We start from the raw sequence: 27,260 nt of genomic DNA on the forward strand, positions 1-27,260 counted from the left end.
GAGACTGGGGGAACGGTGCAAAATCCTAGTCAGGATATCTGAGAATCAAACCCGATACTTTTCGAATGCAAAGCAGCAGTGCTAATGATTCGTAGCTACGTCATGAGCCACGAAGGACAGTGAGCTGCCCCAGATAAATAGGCTATTATCGATCAAGTAAGCCCTTTTTATGTTTGCCAATGAAATCTCGTACAGAACATTGATTGTATTTGTGTGCTCTAGAATTCTGAATCCAGACGTCATTAATATCCAAACAGAGAACTGGGCAGTCACATGTTGAACGTTGAAGAAGCAACGGAGTAAAACCACACACGGTAATTTCTATTTTTATTTATGCAAATCCAAATTCAATTTATTAGTTGGAAAAATTTGCTAAAAGTTGAGAATTTTATATATACTAGTTTATATTATTGTCGTATAGTTCATGGCACTGTGCGTAGTTTCAAGGCAAATGTCAAATAGAAACCAGTTACGGATGACATAATATTTATACTCACTACGAGTTATTTAATTTTATATGCAGTGAAGAAAGATTTCTCTGGAGGCTAATCAACATTAAGCGTACTGTGGAGGCAGACATTGAAGTCAAGCCTGTTGAAAGACCAATTCGCTTAGCAAATGAGTCGGAAAAAAGGAAATCACTGCTAATTTTTCACCCCGATCGCCTATTATCGGCCCTGAACGTTTACATGGATCACCCTGATGAAGTCAGATGAAGATTAATTATCCATCATAGAGCCTAGCGTTTTAATTTGTATGACATTGAGCTCACCCGCGCGCGTATGGCAATTGATTTCAACCCACACACATTCGCCTCTTGCGTCATCGACGGCTGTAATCGTCATGCATCTCGTACAAAGCGAGAAATGCGCAGGGCACAGCAGGATACGTGTCTAGGAACTGCGAACCCAACAGCCATCGTCACCTCATAATTATATTATAATTAGTTCTCCGTACAAAGTTTGGGATAAAACAGGTGTCGGAATTGTTTGGACCTAGAAGACGCGAAGTGGCAAGAACACAAAGAAAATTACACGTATATTTAAAATGGTAAGTCACAGCCATTACTATGCCGTAGGATAGATAGGTAATACTTTCATTGTTCTGTGGGAAAGTGAGCGGATGGATTCAGGCGTTATGTTCTTGGGCGAAGTAAAACGCCGAACATTATTAAACTTATCACTTTAAATACAGTATTTTAAAAAGTAGTCCGTACCGCAAAGAAAACACGTTTCTCCAGTACAAACACAAATCAATACATCTTGTTCAAAGATACAGTCGCCTTTTAATCCTGGGTTCATAAAATCACGTAAATAAATTATGTAATAAATTTGCGTAGTTTCTGTTTACTAGAGCGAGTGGTAATGCAGTTAACACTGGGTTTTAAGGTTAAATTTGGACTCGGATGTGAATGGTGTTCCATTTTTGGACAACTGTCTTAAGCAAGTCTTTGACTTTACCTTAACCACGTATTTTAAGTTGGCATTCATTGAAAGAGCGGGTGGGAAAGAATGGAGCATACGTAGAATGTGGCATACTAAACTCTCCTCCTACATTCCGAAAGGCATTTTTTAAGACGGCAAGGTAAATGACGTAAGCATAAGTATGCGGAATGCCGAACTGATGAAACTTCAAAGCGTGTCGGAAACTTACGTTCACACGCGAAATAAAATCTATGACTACCAAGTCGAGTTCTAAAATTAACACAGTCAATTATCTGTGTTCAGTATCACATTATTTATGTTCGAGCTTAAAAGTGTACGTTGAGCCACATAGCTTAATTCATTGTTGTAACAACATGTATCTTATATTTATGTACCTCAGATGATAAAGGCTGGAATGAGGTGTGTAATTAGAACATGAAGAATTGGTTTCTTGTTTAATGACAACGTCATCCGATGACAAAAGAATACATGGCCCCCTCTTCAGCGTGCGTGAATTGTGTTGTGGTGAATTGTTGACAACGTTGACCCACGCTTGACGTTATTGTAAAGCTTGACAATAAGGATTATGGACATGAAATGACAGCAGACTCTCCGTCATACTCCCCATTGTTACTGCCATCATGGCGGCCGGTTTCATTGCTGCGGGGTTACATATCCAAAAGGGGAAACGAGGCTCTAAGATAAAGCGAGTATTCTGAAATACAACAGAGAACCCATTGATTATAACCGATGGAATAATGAAATTTGTTCAAGTAAGAGCATTTAAAAGTTTATTCTTTTTACAAATGGTTGTCGTTACAGATAATGCGTTAATGAATCTTGGTTGCTAGCTCACATTTATGACAGTTGTTCAGTGTTAACATAACTTTAAATGTAAAATGTAGTGGAACATGTTTTTAGAAGTGGTGTTTTATACCGTATAGAAAAGTTTTGAATAACCTGTTGGTATAAACATAGTTTTAATAAATAAAAGTTTTAAACATTTTTAATAATTTTGATTTACATATTTGATAGTAATGATGTTGTAATCAAGTCAAAGCGTCTCAGGAAAAATGTAATTTTATTGTAATAAATGTTAATAGTGTGCTACCTCAAATCTTACTTAATAGTGTGTTGTTAGTAGTTTTATTTGACGGTATTAAAAATCGGATTAGTAGACAGAAGACTAAGAATTTTCTGAACGTAATGTGGTTTTAATTTCTCTGTGAGTTTTACACGAAACGAGAAATGTAAATCTAATACTAAACCTAACAACTAGTATTTTCCTGAACTTACCAGAGTATGGTTTCAAAAAGCTTTTCCATCCTAGATATTCGCATATTTTGGAAATTAGACCTGCCTTAAAGTAAGTAACCATAAATCTTTCATGTCGACAGTACACTGCAGCCGAAAACGAATCCGGGCAGGTGTTATTGATATATTTTGACTAGGATCGGTGTCTGATAGAAATCATGCTGCAGGACAGGTGTGTGCAATGTGGCATCTCTCATCGCAGTGGAATCAGTAAACCAGCACTGACAACCTGTCACTCACCTCACGGGAAGTGTCCTATATCACTGTACAGTGGTGACAATCCTCTATCCAGAGAATTCCGGAGGAAAATTCTGTCCCGGGAACACTAAACTGGATGAATGTAACCACCCTTCGCACTTCGGAGCCTATAAATTACAATAGTACTGCAAATAATTTTCCTCTGTCTTGAATGTATTAATTCTAAGATAAATTTGATTTAAGACTGTATATGTAGTTGTAAATGGTGACGTATAATTTTACATAATTTTTATTGAAATTTGAGAGATATTTAAAAAAATATTAATTTAATAATTTGTCATAGTTTTTAAATTTAAATAAATAGTGAATTCTTTTGGGCATGTGGGTCGGATAAATAAAGAAATTGTAAGATTTGAGGTTTTCATGCAAAACCGTCATGTTCAGATTTAAAGCTACCACTGGGCTTTAAAGAGTTTAATTTTGGCGAACGTTATGGGAGTTCTACATCTCAGATAAATAACAAATCTGCTTACATAGAACATTTCGAGCACTTGCTATGAAACTCATCGAGCATAATATTTCGAGGAAAACCAACGAAAGTTTTCTCCACGTTAGAAATTTCGAGAAATGAAAAGGTCTGTAACACGCAAAGGAGACTTTTCCCGACCCATTTTCATATGATCGTTTTTCATTGTTTGGGTGTAGAAGCCGTGCTTGTATTTGTGCCAGATTTTGGCTACGTCGTTTATGACTTGAAGACGTAACTTGTTAAACGGCGTTGATGTGATAACTATATAGCTCTGCAGTGTCTGATTTAATGTTCAGTAGCTCAGAATTTCGGCCACGTAACGTAGTCTCTGTATGGACGTAGTTCCGAATATAGGCGTTTCTGAAAAATAGTAAGACTGCTGTCTGTGGTTTTTCAAGCATATAGTAAACCGATTAGACTGATATAAATGTATTAAAATTCGTATCACTAAATTCTTTAATACGTTTCTTAGTAATCTGAGTTATAGTTTCATACGAAACCCATAAATGCAAAAGAATGGTTACTGATTGTCCAAGCGGGTGGCTTATATAGTTACCAATGGACTTCATAGAACAAATTAGACATGATTTCTATGACTAACGTTATGAAACCCAGTGGAAAATGGAAAAAAAAATAAAAACGAAAATAGGACAAAACCTTAAATACTTCGTTTGATGGTCCGAATAACACTGATGTAAACAAACGTACCTCAGAATTTGTTTATTCAGCAATACTTTACAATTTTATGCACTTTGTGACGGATGAAATCGAATATTTTCCGCCAAAATTGATCCTTGTGAACTTTGTGTTATTTTGGGCGCGAAATCCTCCACCCCCCCCCCCCCCCCCCGACTGAATGTACGGGAATGGCGGCTCGGTGCAGTCTGTCAGAAAGAAGTGGGGCGATATCGGTATGTGAGCTGATACTTCCATCCGTCCGTCCATCTGTCGGTCCAAATTATGCTCTGACGCAAATCCTAAATGACACCATGCAAATCCCATGCTTCAGCTAGCGAACATTGTTGGCTGAACACATTTTGTTCGTTTCCATGTATTGAATCATGGTGTGAGTGAGTGCAACAAGCATTTTCCATTTGCCGGAGGTCTTTTTCCACAGCTTTGTCATTATAAACTAGCGCATTATTTTAAACGTTGGATCGAATGCCGTCCACTTATTTAGTACTTTATACTTTTTGTAGTTATTGATATTAAGATATGGTGCAAATTTGACTCGCTGTCACACACCGAACCGGACTCACCAAGTGCATGGTATTTTTAACAATTTCCTTAAATTGCCTTTTAATGGAACCGATAATATAAATTAAAATTTTCAAACGCTTTAAATCGAAGAGATCTCAGACAGACTGCATGAACATCGTGCGATGAATAGGTTTCCACAAACGTTACACAATTTCAGTTTTAGCTTGGATTACATTAGCGTTATTAACAACCAGCACGGATCAATACGAAATTCTCACGACATCTTTTATTGTAGGTTTACTGAATTCCATCAAAATCTATGAACTGATTTCTCAGATCAAAAATGAGGATGGACATTATAGAATGTACTTTTGTTTTGTGTAGTTGGTGTAAAGGGAGCGTTATCAAGTTTTTGTTGCTGTCGGGATCGTGAAATGTCATAGCAGCTAAGTTTAGTTGAACCGAGCAAGCAGAAACTGCTAATTAGCCGTAATTCCAAATTCGTAGTATAATTTGACACAAATATACGTATTATTTCTGATTGACAGATCAGTTTACGTCCTATGAACTCAAAGTAGATACTCACTAGGGATTCACTCGTATGACAGGTTGATGTGACATAAATTAAATTATAGTATTTAAATAAGAATAACTTTGAAATTAGTGAGGAATTGCTCAGTGGAGTAAAGCTCAGATTTAAAAAAAACTCCCAATTGAAACGTGACATAGTTATCATTCATTGAAAGATAACCAATGGTAATATAAACACATGCCCATCGAAGATTTATTAATACGTATTAATGTACCAGTTCACATACGTATTGTAAAAATGTCTTTGGCGGAATATATTTCATGTGTTGTTCTACTAGTTGATAGAATTTAGAACGTTTGTCTGATGAAGCTGAACCTAGTGTCTGTTGACGATGTAACCCTACATCCTAAAAGCGATCTCAGTTCGAATCCGAAATTGTCTATATCCTAGATGAATTCATATATATATTTATTCTTCAAGTCTATACACAAACCATTTTAAATATTGATGTTAAAAATTAAAATTGATATAAATATTCTACGCCATTCATCGTTTCCTCGATGTTACAATTTTGCGCTATATATTACAACATGTTTCGATGACTCAGCATCATCTTCAGGTTTTTATTTTTAAAACTATTCTATATTTTTTAATGCACGGTTTTCATTAATTGTAAATTGTAGGTTATTGTTGTGGGTGTTCCTTTGATCTTCTGATTCTTTTGCATATTATGTGGCGTATTATGTTATTTGTTCATTATTCTGTGAAATTATCAACAATATAATTAACATTATTAATATTATTAATATTATTAATTGAAGAATAAATATATATATATGAATTGTAAACACAAACATGACGCATCTAAACTATAAATCCTAGATGAAATTCCAAGAACTTTCGTTTGACATGATTAAACCTGGCAGCTGTGTTTAAATTCCGTCATCAGGTGTAGAAATTTAAGTCTTGTAGTTATTCTTACAGAAGAAAGGAAATGGACCTCAGTCATCACTTTACACGACGAACCTTAGTGTAATTATGTTTTGTTGTGTGGTTCAGACGGAACTCAGGGCATTTCGGACACTACATTAAAGCGCTAACAGTTATACTAACTATTAAAAATATATTAAAATTGGCCGTCAATCACAATATAAGATAGTTAAAAGATTAAAATATCATTTTACGTTCCTTATCGAGTACTCGATTTACATGTGGAACATTTACGACATGTTTCGGCTATATATAGCCGTCATCAGGTGTTATATTATAAACTTTTTAACTGAATTACTGATTTTTACTGATATTTAATAATTTTTAGTTTTCATTTTTCTTATCATGTTCTCGTCCTTCATATTGTATCTTCATCCGTTGTTGTGTCGCATGTCACTTATATGATTGTATTTCGTAGTGATGCCAATGTTGTGTATATTGGACTGTGAAGTAAAGGTTTCAATACTATTAATGAAAATTGAATATAGAAAACAAAATAAATAGCTGAAAGTAATCATGTAAACTTACCCAAGAAGTAATATCGTAGCAGTATTAGGAGAGATTGGAGTTACAATATCTTAGTTATACTAACATTAAAATTAGAAATGTAATAAAAATCCGCCTAAAGTCGGGAATAGAGTGAACTTGTCGTGCATGACAAATATGCCCCAGACAGTGGGTAGTGTCCAAAACAATGTTAGTATAACAATTATTCAATCCAGTGGGCAATTTTCATGTTAATGCAGTTTGGATATTTTGTGTTTTTGAAATCTATTTTTTTTTTAGTTTCTTTTAAACACTCGTTTTGCGTGTGTTCCAAACCATACACATGTAATGTTGTTAGGTACAAACTCACTCTCGCTCTTGCGACATATCCAGTTAAAAGATTTGACATTCGTGTAAACAATAGGAAGCGGGTATTTGCATTTTTTCCGCTATCAATTCCCATTAAGCTGATGATGTGTTTTGTATTAAACTGCGGAACGAAGAGATAATTAACCGATGCTCTCAATCAATTTTACTTCACTTATCTCGTCCAGAACACAGATAAATGAAAGCGCATCGCTGTGTCGTTCCAGGTCACAAACTATATTTACTTTGGAATAAAAATCTGAGTTTTTGTAGGCTATGCAAACGCGTGGAAGTTCTGTCGTCAGTCACTCCGGAGATTTTAACTTCGTCCTTTGACGTGTAATTTATGTCGAAGATAGATGGTGACAACTTGTTATGAAGGGTCAGGAGAAACAACGAAGTTAAAATAGGCTAGACGCCAGGATTTAAGGTTTAGAGCAGGGGATTCAAATGTCCTTGGGTGTGAGTGATGTTATAATTATGCCAAATCTATATTCACTCTCTGCGTTGTACAATGAAAGCAACGAGAAAAAAATCCAAGGATTTTTACGTGAGTTAAATATATTAATTGTACATTTCTTGAATATTTTAAATAAACTTCCTGGCTTTATTTGGATAATACACAGTTTGAGTCTTGATCGCGAAAATCATACAGACGTGCCTTATGACACGATAGGGCCATTTCCTTCCCAATATTTTTGGCTTCATTATTAAAGACCTTCTCATTTGTCTTTTGACGATAAATAATTTCTATGTTACGATGATGTTAAATAATGTACTAACCTCGGAACTTAATCTCATAAATTTTGAAGTATAGCCACACGTTAGCTTTCCTGATACTTTATATTTCAGTGACAGAAACAGATATTGTTGACTCATATTTTCGTGATTTTTCTTAGTGTATCTCAGAAACTTTCGGGGTAAGAGTTCAAAGCGTAAATGATGGCCCCGTCCTAAAATCATTAAGTACTCCATAAACTGTATAATTTTAAGATATTTTAAAGCTTTGATGGACTTCTACACTCAATAGAGCGTCGTTAAATTACCCACGGATAATGCAACAGGTGCTGAGAGAAATTCGGTGACTTATGTGTAAGGGCTGCGATAACTGTTGGAACACTTAATATACCCACGAGATGCCCTTCCCTAGCAAGTATAATTTTCATCTTGCCCCTGTTGGCTTAATGTGTTACAAATAAGGAACGAAATTTCATTTCCGCTACAAGACGGATGGGGTTGTTGAAGTAATCTGTTTATTCGCTTTACCTGTGATAAGCTTCAGAAAAGTTACAGTGTACATATTGTGAAGTGTATAGGAGAGGGAATTGGATTTTATGATGATTTTTTTGTAATTGTATTCTATATATCTTATTATTATTAATTATTTTAAATTTATTTTTAAAATGTTATGACAGTATCATTTTTCGTTCCGTCTTACTAATGTGAATGTGTGTCTGTAATGCACTTACAAGATTGGAGTTTATTGAAATTCCAAAGGTTCGCTTCATGGCACATTACGTAGGTCATTATTGCATTCATTACATCCCAGGTATTTGTTGAAAAACTATTTTATAAAATGTGCTTTGGTGTTTGTTGCCCAACACTGACAGAGCGACCTCTGTTTCCAATTTTTACGTGCCAGGGCCCCTGTCCTACGGGTTGCATGCCTCTCTTCCTACCTCAAACGCGACAACCAGACGGACATAGACTAGGGCGAATTCTTCGTTCACACTAGAGTGTGAAGAACACTTTAACAGGAATGAATTGCACGGAATTCGTAATTGGTAAGAGTAACAATATATATATGAATTAAGAAAGACAGTATAGCAATTTTTAAGTACACAGTTTATTACTGAACCTCAACAGAAACAATTGAAAGAGAATATAAAAATATTAAGATAAGTTAATTTAACATATTCGTGCACTAAATTTCTCACAAATTATAATTTTTGTGAGCGCACTTTTTAATAAAGTGCACCTTAACCTGGTAATGTGAACCTGAAATTGACACCGTGATGAACAAAGGAAAGAGAGTAAATTGTCACGCACGTGGTACCGACAGCGCTTTTATGAGAACTGGAAATTCGCGTGAACACGCCGTGTTCCTGCGCGCGCCGCCATCGGAGACAAAGGAAAACAAATTTCATGATTTTGTTTGTATCCCGCAAACATGCATGCAGAATGTTACTGTAATACACGCATTAAGAGATCACTAAATGCTCGTATTACGAGAAATAAGCGACGAAAAAGATCCCAGGTAACAACGCGAATGTTTGCCGGTTATTATGTAATTGGATTTTTTGAGCTCCTCTGTTAATACTCTAATAGAATTAGACCACCAGATCTACTAAGCAGCAGCTGGTTCATATTAAAATGAAACGAAAAAACAATTGAGGCCACTCTGAAGGTGGGCACAGACTACTTGTCAGTTTACAGGTGCTACTGCTCAGTAGACCAACTTCAACAACTTCGCTGCCTGACTTCTTTTCACTATCTCCGTACATAAGATTAGATTATTGACGGAAATTTGCATCTACCTGAAGCCAAATGTTTCTTCTCCATTATAAGCTGTTTCATGAATCGCATTACCAAGAGAGTTTTAAGGCCTTATTTTCCGTATCGTTTTAGGTCATGCGTTTGATCACACTCCTGTGTTTGCCACAGAACTTTCTTGATTAGGTGAGCGACTGTAAGCTTTCAAGGATTATGCTGCGTGGAGATAGTTAATCATAGGTTCTGTAAAGGTCTGAAAAATATGTGATTCGTTATAAAATTACGCTAATATTTTAAATATTCCTTATTCTATGAAGTATAGTTGATACACACTACGTTTCGGGAGGTACTGTCCACAGATCACGAGAAAAACCCTGCTGTGGGAAGTCGTTTCTGGTGCGGTGCGGGGGGAATGTTTACTGCCTGGTGGACTAGAGGGCTGCTATTGGTGGGAAGTGTGATACGTCAGAGTTTAAGGCTACTACACACAGACTGAAAACATCAAGCAGTTAAGAGTAGCGTGTAGTGAGCGCACCTCTAATGTGTTCTGCGGGTGTTGCGATAATATTCTAGATTAAATCACTGTGCCGCTGTGAGGTAAACTTAAAGCTGTACCCATTAGAAAGCATTAAAGCCTGTCGTCTGTTGTTCGTTCAGTGGTTGTGGAACGAATGCTTTTAGGATGGGTCGTCACTCACCGCGAAATCTTGCGCATGCGCGTATATCGAATTCCTAGCAGGGATTTTCTCCTGATCTGTGGACAGTAGCTGTAATTTTGAGTTTAGGTTGGTTGTTATATGGGCGGAGTTTTATTGTCATTTTTGTTTGTATTAATTCTCTTGTTAAATTTAGAGACAACGGCTGATGTAAATACATTAAAAACTAACAATCACTGAATATAATGATAGTCTGTCAGGAATAATTTTACTTCCCGAAACGTCGTGTAAATATTATATAGATAAGAAATGAAGCCGCTGTTTACATGTTAGTGGTTTTAAAAAAATGATGCATGCCTTATTTCGTGCAAATTTGAAAGCTTCAAATTTTGGAGTATGAACGTGGAAGGGAATAGAAACCGAAGATTTCTAGGGACGCCCGCTAGGTGTCAGGCGTGAATGAGTGTGGCGCGCGCTGCTTGCCGGGCCGTTGAGCCGGAGTCTGCAGTCAGCGAGTGGTCGGCGTACAGTGCGGTGGAGCAGCTTAAAACGCGCGGGATTACCCCCCTCCGCCTGTATATTCACACACAAACGAGGTAATCCATCAGAACCTTGTCAGTTGTGGCACATCTTATTGGTCAGTCCACATGGGACTTTCTAGTGCGACGGAATAAAGGCGATGGTTTATGACAATGAATCACAGAGACATTTTGACAAAACGGTCAAATGACATGTTGTGATCTTCAATAAACAATCCTAAACTTTCTCGTAAACATTAGATGTCTACATTAAGTGTTCTAATTTTATGCATCTAATTAAAAATATCACATGTGTTATGCACAATAAATATGAATTTAGCTTTCCATAGCTGCATCTAGTTGGTAGATATTTAATAAACATTGTGAGAGTAGTAGTTGCTTTTGGTTTCGTTTTAGGTAACCTAATAAATTACTGGCAGTGTCAAATGAACCAAGTTTTCGTAACAGCATTTTTGTGGCAAACAGAAAGACGAAAGTTTAAGGGCAACAATTTTAACAATGATATTATCGTGGATGTTCGAAGTGGTTTTGATGCCGTCATGTAGTGGTAATGGACACACGTGTCTGTCTGTCTACGCGACAGGATAATACTCATCAACTTTTGCCCAGTGCTGTGTATGTGACGTAATGTTTTGCATATTTAGTGTTCCTTCGTGATTAATACCAGTGGCATCAACTACAGACAAAGGTGAAAATATATTTGTGTGTTGCTGTCGGGAGTAGTAATTCAACACTGTTCATACATCAGTTCTTCTTTTACACTCCTTCCGCGTTCCATGTGTTCAGTGTTCGACTAAATAAAAATGTTTCCTCTTCAGCTTGTTCAACAACAAGTGACTACGAATCCTAAGAGTTAGTCTTTTTTCCCTTCACGATAACGTGACAGTGGAAACATTCGCATGACAAGTGAAGTGTTATAAAGGCTTCAGAATTACGAGCAGCGTTTGTCAGTTGTCAGCACGAAGCAAACTGCACACAGAAACATGAGACTGCTGTTCAAGGCCGAGAACCACGCAGTGGGCGGTCGCAACCCTTTCGCGTGGACACTCAGTTGGGTGCTGATGTGGCTTCAACTCTGCATGGGTGAGTCCTACCAACAGATATTTAAGGGTTTTATCCAGATGTTCTGTGCACCAGTTTGGCGACTCCGTAGAACGCTTGTTTCTTTAGCAGGTAAATTTCCACAGGAAAATATGTTTTAATTCTGGCTGTGAAGCAATCGATTTACGAGCTTTTCAGTACCAACGAGGTAAAATTGTAATTTGTCGAATGGAAATTTTTCGGCTAGTTGCAGACCTGGAATAAAGGGCTTTTTAATCTTGTCATTTTCCTTCAGGAAAAATTAGAACATCGATCGCTACTCTTGTCTTTGTAATAAGGAATCATAAATTGAAATATTTAGAGTTTGTTTACCCATCCCAGCGTTGTGAAATATATCAGTACATCCGGGGTTTGAAGATAATGTCAACAAAACTGGTTACATACGTTTAGTGCGCTGTGTGTTAGTGACAGGAGCCAAATTCAGTGACAGGCTGGCTGAAGTAAATGCCTGAGGTAGATGTTATTTTTAATCCTCCTTACGCGACATATAAACTGAATTTATTGACAGGTATAAATCTTCTTCTTTCTTTGTAGCAACGTTACCGGCACATCACAAAATATTTAAGGCAAAGCGGACGAAAGCCTCTTATATTTAGAGGTACAGAGTGGTCGTAAAGTCACGCAACACATATTAAAATCTTTATTGATGTTTGCATTTCAGTACATTTCGAATGGATTTCTAAGCACAATGTCGATGTGGGGAGTATACAGAAGTCATCGTAGGTCACGTCACGTTGTAACCTGCTCGCTTCAGTACGCCAGCTGACTGTCAATATTTCAAGTGCAAGGATGTCATATTCATAAGTGCAAGTGTTCATTGTCGAACACTACCTGGCATCTCGTTCTTACGCGGGTTGGGAGTACATACATCGATTCTCCTGTGCCAAGCGGAGGACATCTTCAATACTTCATGAAACGTTTTGTTTTTGTTTTCTTGCTTTAATGTCATTTATTTTATGACAAATAGAACATGTGTTAGAAATGGGTTTCGTGACTTTTAGAACATTCTGTACAGAATCTTTTTGTTGGATTCGCTGTGGATAATAAATACGAAGTGATTTTGGAACATGGAACATTTCGCTAAACTACATTTGCCTTCACCTGTTTTTTCGCGTAAGAATTAGTCGATTCATTCGTTCATGATATCAAATTAAAATGTGTTTTTACTCGGCGTGGGCGAGTTTGTAATCCTGCAACGTGAATCAAAATTTCATTCGTCTTTCATATGAAATATCTTCTCTTCACGTATGAGTTTTTGCAGCCCACGCTCCGTGCATAGCATCTGTGGAAAAAAAAAACTTGTATCATATGGGGGAGAGTGTGGAAAATTTGAAGTCTGACTCGTCCGCCGTCTGATGGTTTATTATCTTCGTCGTGTAAATGAAGTTCCCATTTTCTTGTTCGAAATGTTTACACATTCCACAACATAGTTAACGGCGTTAATTAAAAAATTAATAATAATAATATACTCTTATTACATGGGAGAAGGTATTTTCATTTTGTGAAGAGCAGATTGAATTTATCGATGCGGAAAATATGCATTAATATAATTTGACGTTATGAGGTGGTTAATTAAATGCAGGCCTAGAAGCCGTCATGTAAACCTGTGGTTATATTATGTGTTCTGTTGGCGTAACAACAAAAGCTTTGAACTAAAGGCTCGAGGAAATTTCAATAATTATAGTGTTTAATCTAAAATGGATATGAATTGTATGAAATCATTATTTGTATTTAATTGTACGGATTGTAAAGTGGCATCTGCATCCGCTCATTCGTATGGTTTTTATTACCAAGACTCTGGCGAATCGTGGTTAAAGCGTAATTAAACGAGGAAAATCATTTTATTAAACATGGCAAAAAGTTTCAAAATGTTACATAATTAATATGAAAAGAAAGGTTGTGCAGTTATAATAAGCATTTTGCCAATAAAATCATTCACATTCGGACGACAAACAAAAGACATGAAAATTTAAAGGCTGTTCAGTAGCTGGGGTTAAAACTGTGCGTTTCTCCTACGTCACTAGCTTCCAGGTAGAAGGAAAACATGGTTTGATAAACCGTAGGGTGGAATGATAGGTGACACGATACTTGAAAATTTCTGTGGTCTGAATCGAGGAGACGCCAAAAACCAAGGCGAAACATGGGAAAGATAGAATGAGAGCGTTAAGTCGAAACAGGCTGGATTTTGTGAACGCCGTAATGAACTTTCGTTTTCCATAAGAGACAAGATTTTTTGACCAGCTGATTGTAGTCATAACACCTTAAGAATTCTTTTAATTTTCGCGGTGTGAAAGACAGCTTTCAACCAAGCGTGCGAAAGTTAATGTCGGGCCACCTCCGTTAAGTGTGTGGCAGTGTTGTAACTGGCGTAACAAAATCAACACTAATGGTATCTATTATGTCACTGTGAGGTCGTCATGAGTTTGTTTTCTCTGTGGTCCATTGTACACACAGAGGTTACTTCAAGGAAACCATGTAATTAAGGAACTTGCTTATAAACATCCGACTGCTTTGTTATCTAATGTGTGACCAGCTTTGTGTTAAACGCGTTATACTGTGGAGGGAGGACTTTACATCAAATAGTTTGTGAGATTTCTGGCTGTCTTCTGGGTTGTTACATGTTTGAAATGCATTGGTGATGGAGACAGAAAGAAACTCCGAAACGTCGGCATAATTCTCCCACACTAGACCCACAAGAAAGGAGAAAACCATCTTTATACTCGTCACCGTGAGAAGCTGAAATATTGCATAATATATTGCGTGATTAACATCTAGTTTATGTCGTTGTTTGTTCTCCCTGATAAGATTTGTCTACGATTTTGGAAGAGTCAGACAAGAACAAATCTTGTACAGATCGTGTTGCTTTATGAAAACTGATTTCCGGCAATTAGAATATTCAATGATTTATGTAACACTACTGCTGATTTCTTAAATCTGTATTCCTCGAAGTAAATTTAATACAATTAATAAGTATTACACTCTACAGCACTGTGGACCCTGTATGTACGAGGGTCGCTCATTAAGTAATGCCCCACATTTTGTTTCTCAGCCAATAATGAAGATAGAAAAGTGTACTTTTACATGCTTGAGATTTGATGTTTCCCGCGTTCGTGTACGGAGTTTCAAATGATTCCAACCGATAGCGGAGCTGTAGTGAACTGTTAAAATGGCGTCTGTGAACGACTCTCGTTACAAACAACGAGCTGTAATTGAATTCCTTGTTGCTGAAAAAGAAACGGTGGTGAACATTCATAAACGTTTGTGTGCTGTGTATGGAAGCTGTGCAGTCGATAGGAGCACCGTTGGTCGCTGGGCTAAGAGAGTTAAAGCTTCAGGAAGTGAAGAAACCGAGCTCCGTGATCTGCCGCGCTCTGGGCGTCCTGCCACAGCCACCACTCCAGACATGTTGAACCGCGCGGATGCCATTATTCGTGAGGATCGGCGCATCACAACTCGACAATTGGCCCAACAGCTTTCAGTCAGCAATGGAAGTGTGATTGCAATTATCCAGGCTCTCGCATATTCGAAGGTGTGCGCAAGATGGGTTCCACGAAGTCTCACAGCAGACCACAGGATTCAAAGGAAAACGATTTCTTCTGAATTGTTGGAGCGTTTTGATGCTGAGGGAGAGGTCTTTCTGTCCCGGATCATTACAGGTGACGAAACCTGGATACACCACTTTGAGCCAGAGACAAAAAGGCAGTCAATGGAGTGGCATCATCCTCAATCACCGAGAAAGAAGAAATTCAAGACAACTCCCTCCGCCGGAAAAGTCATGATGACTGTCTTTTGGGACAGTGATGGGGTCATTCTTGTGGATGTGATGCCAAGAGGTGCGACCATCAATTCAGACGCGTACATCAGGACCCTGAAACCCTCAAGAAGCGTTTTCGACGAGTTCGGCCTCACAAGCATCCAGCAGAAATTTTGCTCCTGCACGACAATGCACGCCCTCACACAAGTCTGAGAACCCGGGAAGAAATCACCAAATTGGGTTGGACGGTGCTACCCCATCCACCCTACAGTCCAGATCTGGCACCCTCCGACTTCCATCTCTTTGGGCCACTTAAAGATGCTATCCGCGGAACAAGATTTGAAGATGACGAGAGCGTGATTCAAGCAGTGAGGACATGGCTACGTGCACAGGACAAGAGCTGGTACCGGCAAGGCATGCATGCACTTGTTCCACGCTGGCGTAAAACCGTACAAGTTGATGGGGACTATGTGGAAAAATAGTATGTGTAAAGGAAACATTGATTTATATTGTCACTAAATTTGAGCCATCTTGAATAAATATGTTCTGAGGAAAAAAATGTGGGGCATTACTTAATGAGCGACCCTCGTACGAAATGCTGTACCATTCATTATCATTATAAACACAGATTCTTCTTTTAAACAGCTTTGACCAATTGATATTTGCAATGGAGACGCTCTGTGTTTTCTTTGAGGTAAGAACTGAATTTTTAAATGCTGTTTAGAGAGGTTTAGGCGGCATATTATAGATTACTAGTAAGGCGAATCAGTGCTACAATAGACCATTAAACAAGGTTCGATGTATCATGCATGACCTCCATTCAGAACAGGCATAATGTGTCGTAAACATGCTGAATATCTTTGTGCTGCCTAATGATATTATACTAAACAATAGGCAACGATTAAAGGATGCTAACAGTGTTTCTAATAGCAGCGTACGTATGCAAGGTTTAATCGGTGGGATTAGACAAAGACGAATACATCCAAAATGTGACTTTCTTATGGGATATTATGTTGGCGTGCAGACATCATTATTTTATCAATATAATCGTGATTCTATGGGTGTTTCTTGACAGTATTTAAAGTGCTGAGTAAAATAGACGATGAATAAATCCATGCTTGAGCTACGCCACAGTAAGAAGGGTAAGGATATTGGATTTACCTGTAATGAAAACTAAAGAAAAAAATATTGCTTTCAGTTTAGACAGAATCTGTGGCTTTTTGGTACGCTGACTTACATAGTACACTGTATTTTGTGAACGAAAGGAATTATAAAACACTAACAACGCAGACACACTCCGTTACCCTTACTTCTGCAGCCTAAATGTAATAATTTCACAAGTTACGACAGTGTGCATGGAAGGACTGAGTTCTCTCCGTATGCACAGTCGCTTCTTTGTCTCACCCTATCTTCCGCTCACGTGTGTACTTATTACGGTTAACGGAAGACGGAGTTAATTTGCGTCTGTTATAAACGCCTTGTTTAATTAATTTAAGTAGCTCAGACTGTTAGCCTAAGATGACAGTATGACGAATTAATTGGGAAATATGTGGAAGGAAACGGTGGCACGGTATTTTTGTGGAGGGACTGAGGAAACCACGAGAAATCTCAGTCAGGACAGCCGGTCTTCGGGCCGAGACCTCGACGAACGCCTGTAATAATTTGTTATTTTGGACTGACGGCGTCGGTCGCCATAATGAAAACGGATGTCGCTTAATCCTTCCGTTAACAGCCCGTCATTTTCACAAACCAGTAGCCTGTTTATGCAACAACTGATGTTCTTTTTATGTTATTATCATCATAATTCTCTTCTCGGCGATACACCTGGAACTTATGTTATGGCCACAGAAACTGTCAATCTGGCAAACTGTTGAAATCCGAAGCAGTAAACCTTCACATATTTTATCGACAATCTTTATATATTTCTAATGATGGAAACTGAATTTTAAAATATTTAAAAGAATTTTAATGCTGTAGAACATTAATTTATTTATATTCTAGCCCATTCTTATCGAACGAACTACCTTAACGTGCTTGAATGCGTGAAAGTTAAGTAACCCTAGAGCAGTGGTATTCAACCTTCCTTGTTCGCGTACCCCCAGATATAATTTCTCTTTAACTTTATACCCGCAAAGTTGTTGGTGTATAATTCAAGTTGTACATAGTATAGAATCTACATCTAAAATAAATTAAATAAATTATATCTAAAATGATGTATTAAATCTGGATCTGATTATTCAGTGTTTATCATAAAATATTTTTTTTTAAATTTCACGTACCCCTTAAAATGTCTTCGCGTACCCCCGGTGGTACGCGTACCCCAGGTTGTATACCACTGCCCTAGAGTATACCAACATGGGTAACGGTTTTACTGAAGTAACTTCTGACGACACCAGAGTACTTCGTTGGCGTTCAGGAAATGCCATGACTTGCGGTGTGTAATTATTTATTGATCTTTGTACTCTCAAAAAAAACAGTAGAATATTCCGCTTGGTCGCCTGCGGATATCTGTATTTTTTGTTAGTTATATGCGTGTGTTTTTTAGTAACTAACATTATTACTCTGTCAATTTATATAATTAAATAAGGGAATATAATAATCAACGTGCCTTGAGCTTTGGTACGTCGAAGTGAGATTTGTTATGCAGAGGCGTCGAATGTGAGCATGATATCAGTAGATACGTTATTTAGAACTTCCTGGAGTGTTGGCTTTCGGTCTCCCCTCTCCAATTTGCTTCATTCCTCATACGTTGGCATGATGCATCCTTCAATTGGCGAGGATGAGCCAATATGTAACACAGTGTCCTCAACGGCAACAAAGGGAACATTCCTTCCACAGTAAGTCACATTAAGTCACGCCAGTTCATTACAATCACTGCTTTTGTTAATATATACGTGTCCCTAGTACGTACAATGAAATATAGCTTTATAATTGCCCTTATTATAGTAACCACAAAATTGGATGCTTCAAGGCCGTGGAAATACGTCACTTCCCCGCGTGGATCTTAATCGACAGTACAGCGTTTCTAGCTTTGCTACGGTTTGAGTTTTGAGCTGTCTTTACTCACCTGTTTTCTGATATTCATGTCGCAACGTTGTAGGATTTTCTTGTGATTTCAGCATTCCCTTATTGCACAATCGTAGAGTAAAATCTTAAATTACAAAATTATATGTGATTTTTTGTCTTCTAAGCCCATGCAATGGAGTCCTTCTAGAGAAGGTAGGAGCCAAGAAATTCCTTGTCTTTCACGTTCAGAATATTTTTTCGTTTTGGAGAGAAAAATTCACACTTAAAATAACAACCGTAGTGGGATATTTGCGCAGTATCTGACTTGCATCTCATCTGCGTGCAAGAAGATTGAATATGGATAAGGAAGATCATTCATTTGGCTTGTGATGTTTATTCATCACTTTTAGAGTAGGCGTGTATTATATATGACTTTTATGCAAGCGAAATCTAGGCTTACAGGAGAAGTTGACAGGGGCAGAGTTGCAGTATTAGGATTGAAAATGAAGGGTTCCAGGCGAAAACATGGAAAATGTAAATAAAAAATAAATTAATGAGAATTTAAGGTAATGCTATTTCAGAAAGTAGACTTCATCTCATAGAGGTATCGTCGTATGCAGATACTCCAACTGATGATAATATGAACAAATGTTTCAGGATAAATGTTTTGTTGACTGGGATTTCTGGTTTTTATTCAGTATCCAGTGCAACCATAAAAATAGTTCCTTTATCCACTATATTTATTATCCGATATCCTTTCAGAGTCAAAATGATGTGTGAGTTACATTTTATGTGCCACATTCGCAAAGAGTAATAATATCTGAACGTTGTCTTATTTACGGTAATTGTGAAGACGAGAATTAAGTAACCAGGATCTATTGTGTTGTGATAGTGACTTGCCGACTTACTGGAAACTGATTACGAACCTTACTCTGCTATTCCTACAAATTTCTGAAGCACATCAGAAAACTTGATTCTGCTGTATTGCGAGTCACCAAATAACATTTATTCATATCTCTCCAAATGATAATATTCTCGTGAGATTTTACGTTTATGCTACATCGAGTATTAAAATGGCTAACCTAACCTGTCCTAACTACGTTTTTCTTCAGAATAAAAACGTCATACGTTTAATGTACTGGGTTTGAAACGTAAGTTCATTGAGAATTTGCTAACAGGCCTTCCAGAATTTCATCTTTTTTATTCGTTTCTTTTCTTTTCTAGACAGAGGATTCTCTCCGATCAAAACATTGTAAACAAAAGAGCATCTGACGAGGGGAGGGGATTTCTGTAATTCCGTTGAACAACATCTTTCGTGGTCCAACGTTACGTGTTTGATCTGGTTTGAAAGCGGTAGGGATTATCCCTGGTGTAAACAGTTACGTAATTAGTGACGTAAGGGGCCATCAACATTGTGACAATCAGAAGTCTGCTTCACACTGAGCTCCTGAGAAGGGATCATTCTAAACCGAACTGGGTTCCATCTCATTAAGGGACATTTAATCTGTTGGTTCAGAATTTCTAACTGTACACCCAAGGAAATTACATTTCACAGAAGTAATAAAGAGAGAATCATCGAGGCACCGCCCTGATGATGGGTACGGCAAGCACCTCTGTTATGTCAGTAAACGTATACAAGACTACACGGTCACTCCTAAATTTATATGATTGGGTCAATGAACCGTTGTTTCAGAATATTAAATAAATAGGCCTAAATTGAGCTGTGTTTGGCACTGGATACAGATAAATGCTAATTACGATGAGCTGTGTTCTGCATAAGCAAAGGGATCGTTCTTCTTTGTCAGTAATTTTAATCTGTCGTCACTTGAATAGCTTACGATATTGACAGTGAATTTATTCAGTCTGTGACTTAATGTTTTAATGAAAGTATAGACTCGTAACAACTAAACCCATCTGCTTGTCTTTGAACTATAACGGATAAAGGGATGATGTAGCCAAGGGCATGGTGATATTGCCTGTCAGACCATGCTGTAGAAAGTGTGTAGCCGTGTCGAACGTCGAGACACGTGTCAATGGGTTAGCCGTTGGTGACATTTCGAGCTGACAGTTGGCCAAATGGCATTAATATGGTAGTGAGACAGGCCGCTCCACGCCGTGTCCAAAGAACTACTTAATGTGTTTCGTATGAATGTGAATCGTGTTTTCGTGGTGGTATGAACAAGCGGTCAGTCAGACAGTTCAAACAATAGGCGTAAGTGAAATGCAGTTAGTAGAGATGAGATAATTGAGATCTGTCGATTGATTGACTAAATTAGATCGTGTTAAACAGTATTGGTCGTAGGATCTTTATAATGGAGACGCGCTGTGTTTGATTCTGTGGTAGAAACCGCATTTTTAAATGTTATTTAGTTGAGCTTAAACTAGAAATAGTTATGTTCAATTGCAGAACATACAAAGTATTATTAGCTTGTGAACTATTAGTTAATCGTCCGCATCTCTCTCTATTTTTTCACACACACACACAGACAGCCACATTTTCAGGTCTCCTCCACCTGCTGTATCTTCCCTTCGCTACCTGTAATGTTACCTCATTACAACTGATGTTTCCCCCTTGTCCAGTCTGATGTAAGTCGTTACGAGGTGCTGAACTATCTTTTCCTTTAGATAACTTAACCATGAAGGCGGTTCAACCCATTACCTTTAAGACATCTCTCACCATCTTGCGTGTTAGGACTCTTAACCAGAATTAAGCAGTTATGCCTGAAAGATGCCCCCCGACCCCTCATAATAACGCCTTGAGCGACCGGCAACTTCTCTGACACGCCAGTGATGCTGGCCTGCCTTTTCAGGCGTTTGCCAAACTTCCCAGTTTAACACTTCGCTTACTTAACACTTAACAGGAACATCTGGACGAAGATTAATTCAGAAACATGTACATAGAAGAAATAGTAGCTAGTAGACCTACTTAATTCTCACACGTAATAACGGAAATAAACTGATTACACCATTTTTGTATGTCCACGTGTGGTGCGAAGTCTTTCTTCATTTGTAATAATGTAAATGATGACGTATACCGTCATCAGAGACGTCGCTGTTGCTAATTGTTTTGCCTTATCTATCAACACATTACATTATTTGAAGTGGTAAAATTCTTGAACTCTTTAGAGCGGGCATGGTGCGAGTCAAATTATTTTGATATTATATAAAAAAATTTTTCTTGTTAATAGCAAATTAAAAGTGGAAGGTAATTTGGTGTGCTTAGCGTGGAATTTTATTAATGCAATACAAATGTGTTTTATTGACTATAATGAATCAGTTGAAAACAGTCTCTGAAACCAATTTGCCATTTTGTAAATATGACTTGTTATTTTTAATAATTTGATGTCAGTATATCTCAATCAGACTGGATCTGTCAGTTTGTAATGCGGTCGAATTACCTACGTTGTCAGTAAGTCATTTCGAAATTGTGGGTGAAATCACAGAGGAAGATTTTGCGCGAGGTTTCAGTCTTCTTAAGGAATCAAATTTTGCTTTGAAAATTTATCGTACGTCCTGCGTTAGAGCATACTTCCAGGCCATTGTTTCCAAGAATGTATTTTCTCCTCCATTTCTGTCATCATTGCAGTAGTTTGTTGTGATAAAGGGTTTCGAACTTGCGTCGGTCATGTTAATATGCAATTTCGCATGAAGAATTGCGACAGAGATCGTAAGAAGGTCATTTTAGGATCCCTACATCTATATCAAAGTTGCTTGAAAATGGCGGTCGTTAGATGATGATTAATGAATCTTTGTGAATCATTTGCGATGTGAATGCGCGGTGTACTTGCTCATTCTTCTTCTTCTTCTTCTTCTTTATTTTTTGTGACAAATGTGACTCGCCATTTTTCGTTTACCTAAGTAAGAGAAATTAATGATGCAGAGACAGAAAATGTTCCCATTTATCTTTTGAAGCTTCCTGCAGGCTAGTAAAGAGGAATTTCGGTTAGCGTCGGTCCTAGTTCTTTCTGAATGTAAGAAAGACACAACCGTAGCCCATCTGTAACGTTGGTTCCTAGCGGTATTAGTCTTTTCTTTTTCATTTTCTGTACAATTCTTTCCCTTCTTTAACCTTTTCCAATGTTTACATTTCTGTTTCACTTTTCGAGAGATGTAAATAATTTATACATTCTATTTTCACGTTCTTTACCGTGTGATTTTAGCTTTAGGTCAACTGCCGATTTAACGTGGGTTATTTGTGAAATATTAACTTGTAATTCAATCAATATTGACGAATGCTTAAAGCAGAGAGACTGGTAAACCAACATAAACTTCAGTGTACATTCACAAATTATCTGCGAAAGACGTTTAGTTGGAACGTGCAGCATCTACAAAATCTTGGTCATTTCGCGATAATGATGAATTTCTTGTTGAACTATCATCTTGTTATCTGTTACCCTCAATAATATGAAGCCTACTTGGCTTGTTACTCTCATATTCTTAGAGTTACTTTTATGATGTAATTGTTTTCTAGAGACTTCTAATCTAACCAGAGCTTCTGTTGTATTCTCTTCCCCTGTCTAAGGTACTTAATTTATTTCAGGCGAAAAATAAACATTTCTAGTGTTTAGGAATGAAAAATGATCGGAGCTGGTTTTTTTTCTAACTGGTGTTGGCAGCTACATACAAAAGTTCAATTGTAAAACTTGAAGGGAAATGACCACTCGTAAGACCTAAAAATAGATGGCAGGATGTTGTTAAAATGGTCTTAGGAACGTAGTTTTATGGTGAATTCGGTTCACGTGGCTGAAGATAGGACCTGATGAAGGGCTCTTGTGAACGCGATAATGAATCTTGGGGTTCCATAAAAGGCGATTTAATCCTTGGCTCTCTGGGCGTAGTATTTAGTTTCTGAATCAGGACATGTTATTGAGGCGAACCGTGGTACCAACGTGGTAAAGGCGGGAAGATTTCTTTTCAATCATTTTGCCTACGTACGAGTATTACGAGTTCATACTAACTCTACTAATGATGCTAAAAATCTACAAATTCTAATCCGTCGGCATTCTAAAATTCTGCGCATTAAATTACTTAATTACACGTGAAATGAGTTCATCTATCCTTCGCACATGACAGATGAATGGCTCGTTGGCGGTAAATGAGAGCGTCCAGTGACAGTTTGAAGGATTTGCTTGTTTTCTCGTCGCATCTATTGTGTTAACGCAGCTAAGCGACCAGACAACTACGCTCACGCAGTGTCAACTGTGGAACTGCAGATAATATGTCGCTTGTATTTACAGCGTTTGCGTCTGAATTTGTGTTAAGGGACAGACGGAAGATACAAAATAGCTGCCTAAGGATGATATTAAAATATTGATGAATAATAACATTTAATTATTTCGTGTACCATTTCTGCGTCCATAAATTTTACGACTATCTAAAGCTTGTAGTTTCAAATACTCTTCCATATAATTAACATTTTCCAAACTTACAGTAGGTCTGTATTCGTAATAATTCCTCTGCAGACCCCTAGTCTATCTAGAACACACCAGGGACCTGATTTAAGACGTACCTGACTCTTGCTGCTCTGGAATCTGCCCATTTGGTTCCTTTTATAGTGTTTATATCATGAAGAATGTCATGCTTCTCATAGATTACGACAAAGGTGATAGTCTACAGGTTCTGGAGGTTGTGCTTTGTTATGTCTGTGCACAGGAGAATGTAGAATTCTCAAATTATGAATAATTCAGAAAAGCACTTCTCAGGGTGGTTCAGCTCCATGGAGCGTTACGTGTCAGGTACGGCTAGCGAAATGAGATTGAGGAATATTACAAAAAGAAAGAAAGGAAGAGAGAAAATGAAAATAAAAAGTTTGACGATTATAATATGCCGGGTTGTTTTGACCTCTGTTTTAGTTAAGTTCATGAATATGAAAAGTTTGGAGCGATAGAAGACCGCGGAGCGTTGATGTAAGCCACGAAACTCATCCAATTCCCTCCAACATAAAATACAGAGAGATATTTTTTTATGTCCTCTACCATTTATCAGAGGAAATTACAGTTTTTTTTAAAAAAATAAAAGAATTGCGTTTTAATTTTGATGCACGCTGAATTAATGAATTAGTTTTATGTCGCACTGTTTTGCTTGGAGACTAATGACTTCGCTGTCAAGTTATGCATTTATTAGTGGTAAGCACTTGTTCTAATGTCGCTTCGTATATTTGACTCCAATTGGAAGGAGTAACTATCCTTCTTGCAAGAACCTCATTACAAATACGATTTAACATTACATGTGTAGAAACATAAGCCTATGTAAAATACACGAAATAAGAACAGTAAGCATTGTCAAGTGTTGAGAAGTGCTTATGAACAAGTAGTCACCCCTGGGCTTTAAATGGTTAATTTTGAAGCGAAACTTGTCCAGCGTCTCAGAACATCAGTCCACTTAACGGCGACAGAACAGTAAACATGTTGGTTCCCCCTGCCCTGCAGTAGGCTTCAGGCGATTTTAATTAAATGATGTTTGCCTTGCCCCGACTCTGAACGTTTAAAATGCTCATACCACGTTTCCTTCTCGTCGTATCTAATTTCAACCATTCACCAAGGATAAAAAGTGTTTTACATGTAGCAATAGTTACGGTTCGCCTATCAGAAAAGCGTAGGTTGATACTCGCTTGTTGGTTTTGGTTTAGGGATTTTCAGTCTAATTCCAGGAACTCATGCAAATGAAACCGGCCCATTGAGTAAACAAACAAGTCGTGCTTCTAACCACACACCCAGACGCACTCCCGAGTATACACGGAGGCAGTGTTCTCCATCTGTTAATGGAAGTGCGGCAGTCACAACACATTGCTTTTTAATAAATAACCAGTCGTTTGCTTTGATACGTAATCCCAAAACTTCAAGTAACTTACTACTCTGGTAATAAAACCCCTAAGGTTCAACGCCTTTGTCGATTTTACAAATATGTGGAGATTTTTCCTTCATCTGCTCCCAACTACGACTCGACGCGTTAGCGCACAGGAAACATTTAATGCCGGATATGGACGTCTTTTGGGTTGTTATGCCGTGTAGAAGTTCATAAGCGTTTCAGGGGTACTTGCAGCCGCCATCTTCAGGATTATGAGGATGAGACAGCAAGTACCTCTGAAACAAGCGTAACATTAATTACATGGTTGTTACAATGTTTACGAATGTCAGACATTTACACTAATAATGTAATCATGAGTGTAAATTGATTACAGTATTTTCATCTCAACACGAAAGACTCCTCCGTTTTAAAGAATACACGTCTTGGAAACGAGCTACTAACTCCTTCCGCTGACAGTGTCAGACATGCTGCAAGGGATGGACGGAATCGTTGCGTTGAACAATTCGTTGTTAGTCAGTTGTGAGCCCTGTAATTGTAGAGAAACTATGTACTAATTAATTCACTCATATGCTTGATTTTTAATATGTAATGTTGTTAATTAAATTCCAAGCCTCCGGTAAAATCCTGAACATGCAATCATATTGCCGGTTTGCCTGCATCGTAGGATGTTCGAACGACACGTTTCCGTCCTACCTCTTTTTGAAACTTTTTTTTCTTTCGTTCATGTTCATTAACTCCTCTTGCCTCCTAGCTATATTAATGCGAGAGAAAATCCATCTGGATATTTTGATAAATCCCTGAAGTAATAAAAGTAACGTGGAAAAAGTGTACGTGTTGACTCGTTGCTTAAGTGCAAGCCATATTTTGTAACACGTTTGAATAAACATACTGTTATAGGCAAAATTTCAGTTTCTTACGGCGCTGAAAGTGACTGGGATGTTGCGCCGTGAAGTCGATTAGAAATGGACCGACATCATCTTCATTCAATTAGAGTTTAAAAAAATTATAAGATATTGTGTGCGCGTCATATTGTGATGTATTTAAATAGTATTAAAAATATATATTAAAATTGGCCGTCAATCACAATATAAGATAACCAGCCACGATCCGATACAGTATAACTCCAATCTCTCGTAATACTGCTACGATATTACTTCTTGGTCCAATATACACAACATTGGCATCAATACGAAAATACAATCATATTAGTGACTTGTGACACAACAACGGATGAAGATACAATACGAAGGACCTGAACATGATAAGAAAAATGAAAACTAAAAATCTTAAAAATCAGTAAAAATCAGTAATTCAGTTAATAAGTTTATAACATAACACCTGATGATGGCTATATATAGCCGAAACATGTCGTAAATGTTCCACATGTAAATCGAGTACTCGATACGGAACGTAAAATGATATTTTAATCTTTTAATTATCTTATATTGTGATTGACGGCCAATTTTAATATATATTTTTAAAAAAATTGTTTTGAATACAGAATTTACAATCATTGGCCGAAAGGCTTTTTCAGCAAAAAAGTGTTTTTTTTTGTTTAGACTTTTTAAGAATGCAGGAAGTCCGAAGCGTTAAAGGCAGACGCTATCTTTCCACCTTCACCCCACTTCCTCACCCCGCAGATCTCAAGATTACAGTCGCGAACTATATTTATTTATATAGATAGGATATAAATAGGCTATTAGCCCTTGGTCAACCCGAGCTGCACCTACCCTATACCTGTTGAATCGTTACCGCTTGTACGCGTCCTGCTCGGAGATGATATGACAACCAGATAGCAGGCCTGTGTTAGGTTACGCCAGTGCTCGACAGAGATTATTGATGTTACGCAGTGTCATCGCTGGTTC

At 37.6% G+C, this 27,260-nt stretch overlaps 1 protein-coding gene across 3 annotated transcripts in view; it reads left to right on the forward strand.

The window, feature by feature from the left end:
* Positions 1-909: 909 nt before the first annotated feature.
* LOC110833952 (neurotrimin) overlaps positions 910-27,260 on the forward strand; it is a 362,911-nt gene continuing 336,560 nt past the window's right edge. The window contains exon 1 of one of the 3 annotated variants that reach the window (XM_087344889.1): positions 910-1,050. Coding sequence is in view for 2 of the 3 variants with exons in the window: in XM_087344888.1 (XP_087201014.1) it covers positions 11,711-11,810 (100 nt within the window). In the remaining variant the exon portion in view is untranslated. Of the gene's footprint in view, positions 1,051-10,684; positions 11,811-27,260 lie in introns of those variants that run through there. The other 2 variants (XM_087344888.1, XM_022072586.2) reach the window with 2 other exon arrangements.

This window comes from Zootermopsis nevadensis, unplaced genomic scaffold (genome assembly GCF_977971745.1).
Source record: "Zootermopsis nevadensis isolate Lab colony 2312 unplaced genomic scaffold, Znev_1.0 Znev_ptg000008l, whole genome shotgun sequence".
In the NCBI taxonomy this organism is placed as follows: domain Eukaryota; kingdom Metazoa; phylum Arthropoda; class Insecta; order Blattodea; family Termopsidae; genus Zootermopsis; species Zootermopsis nevadensis.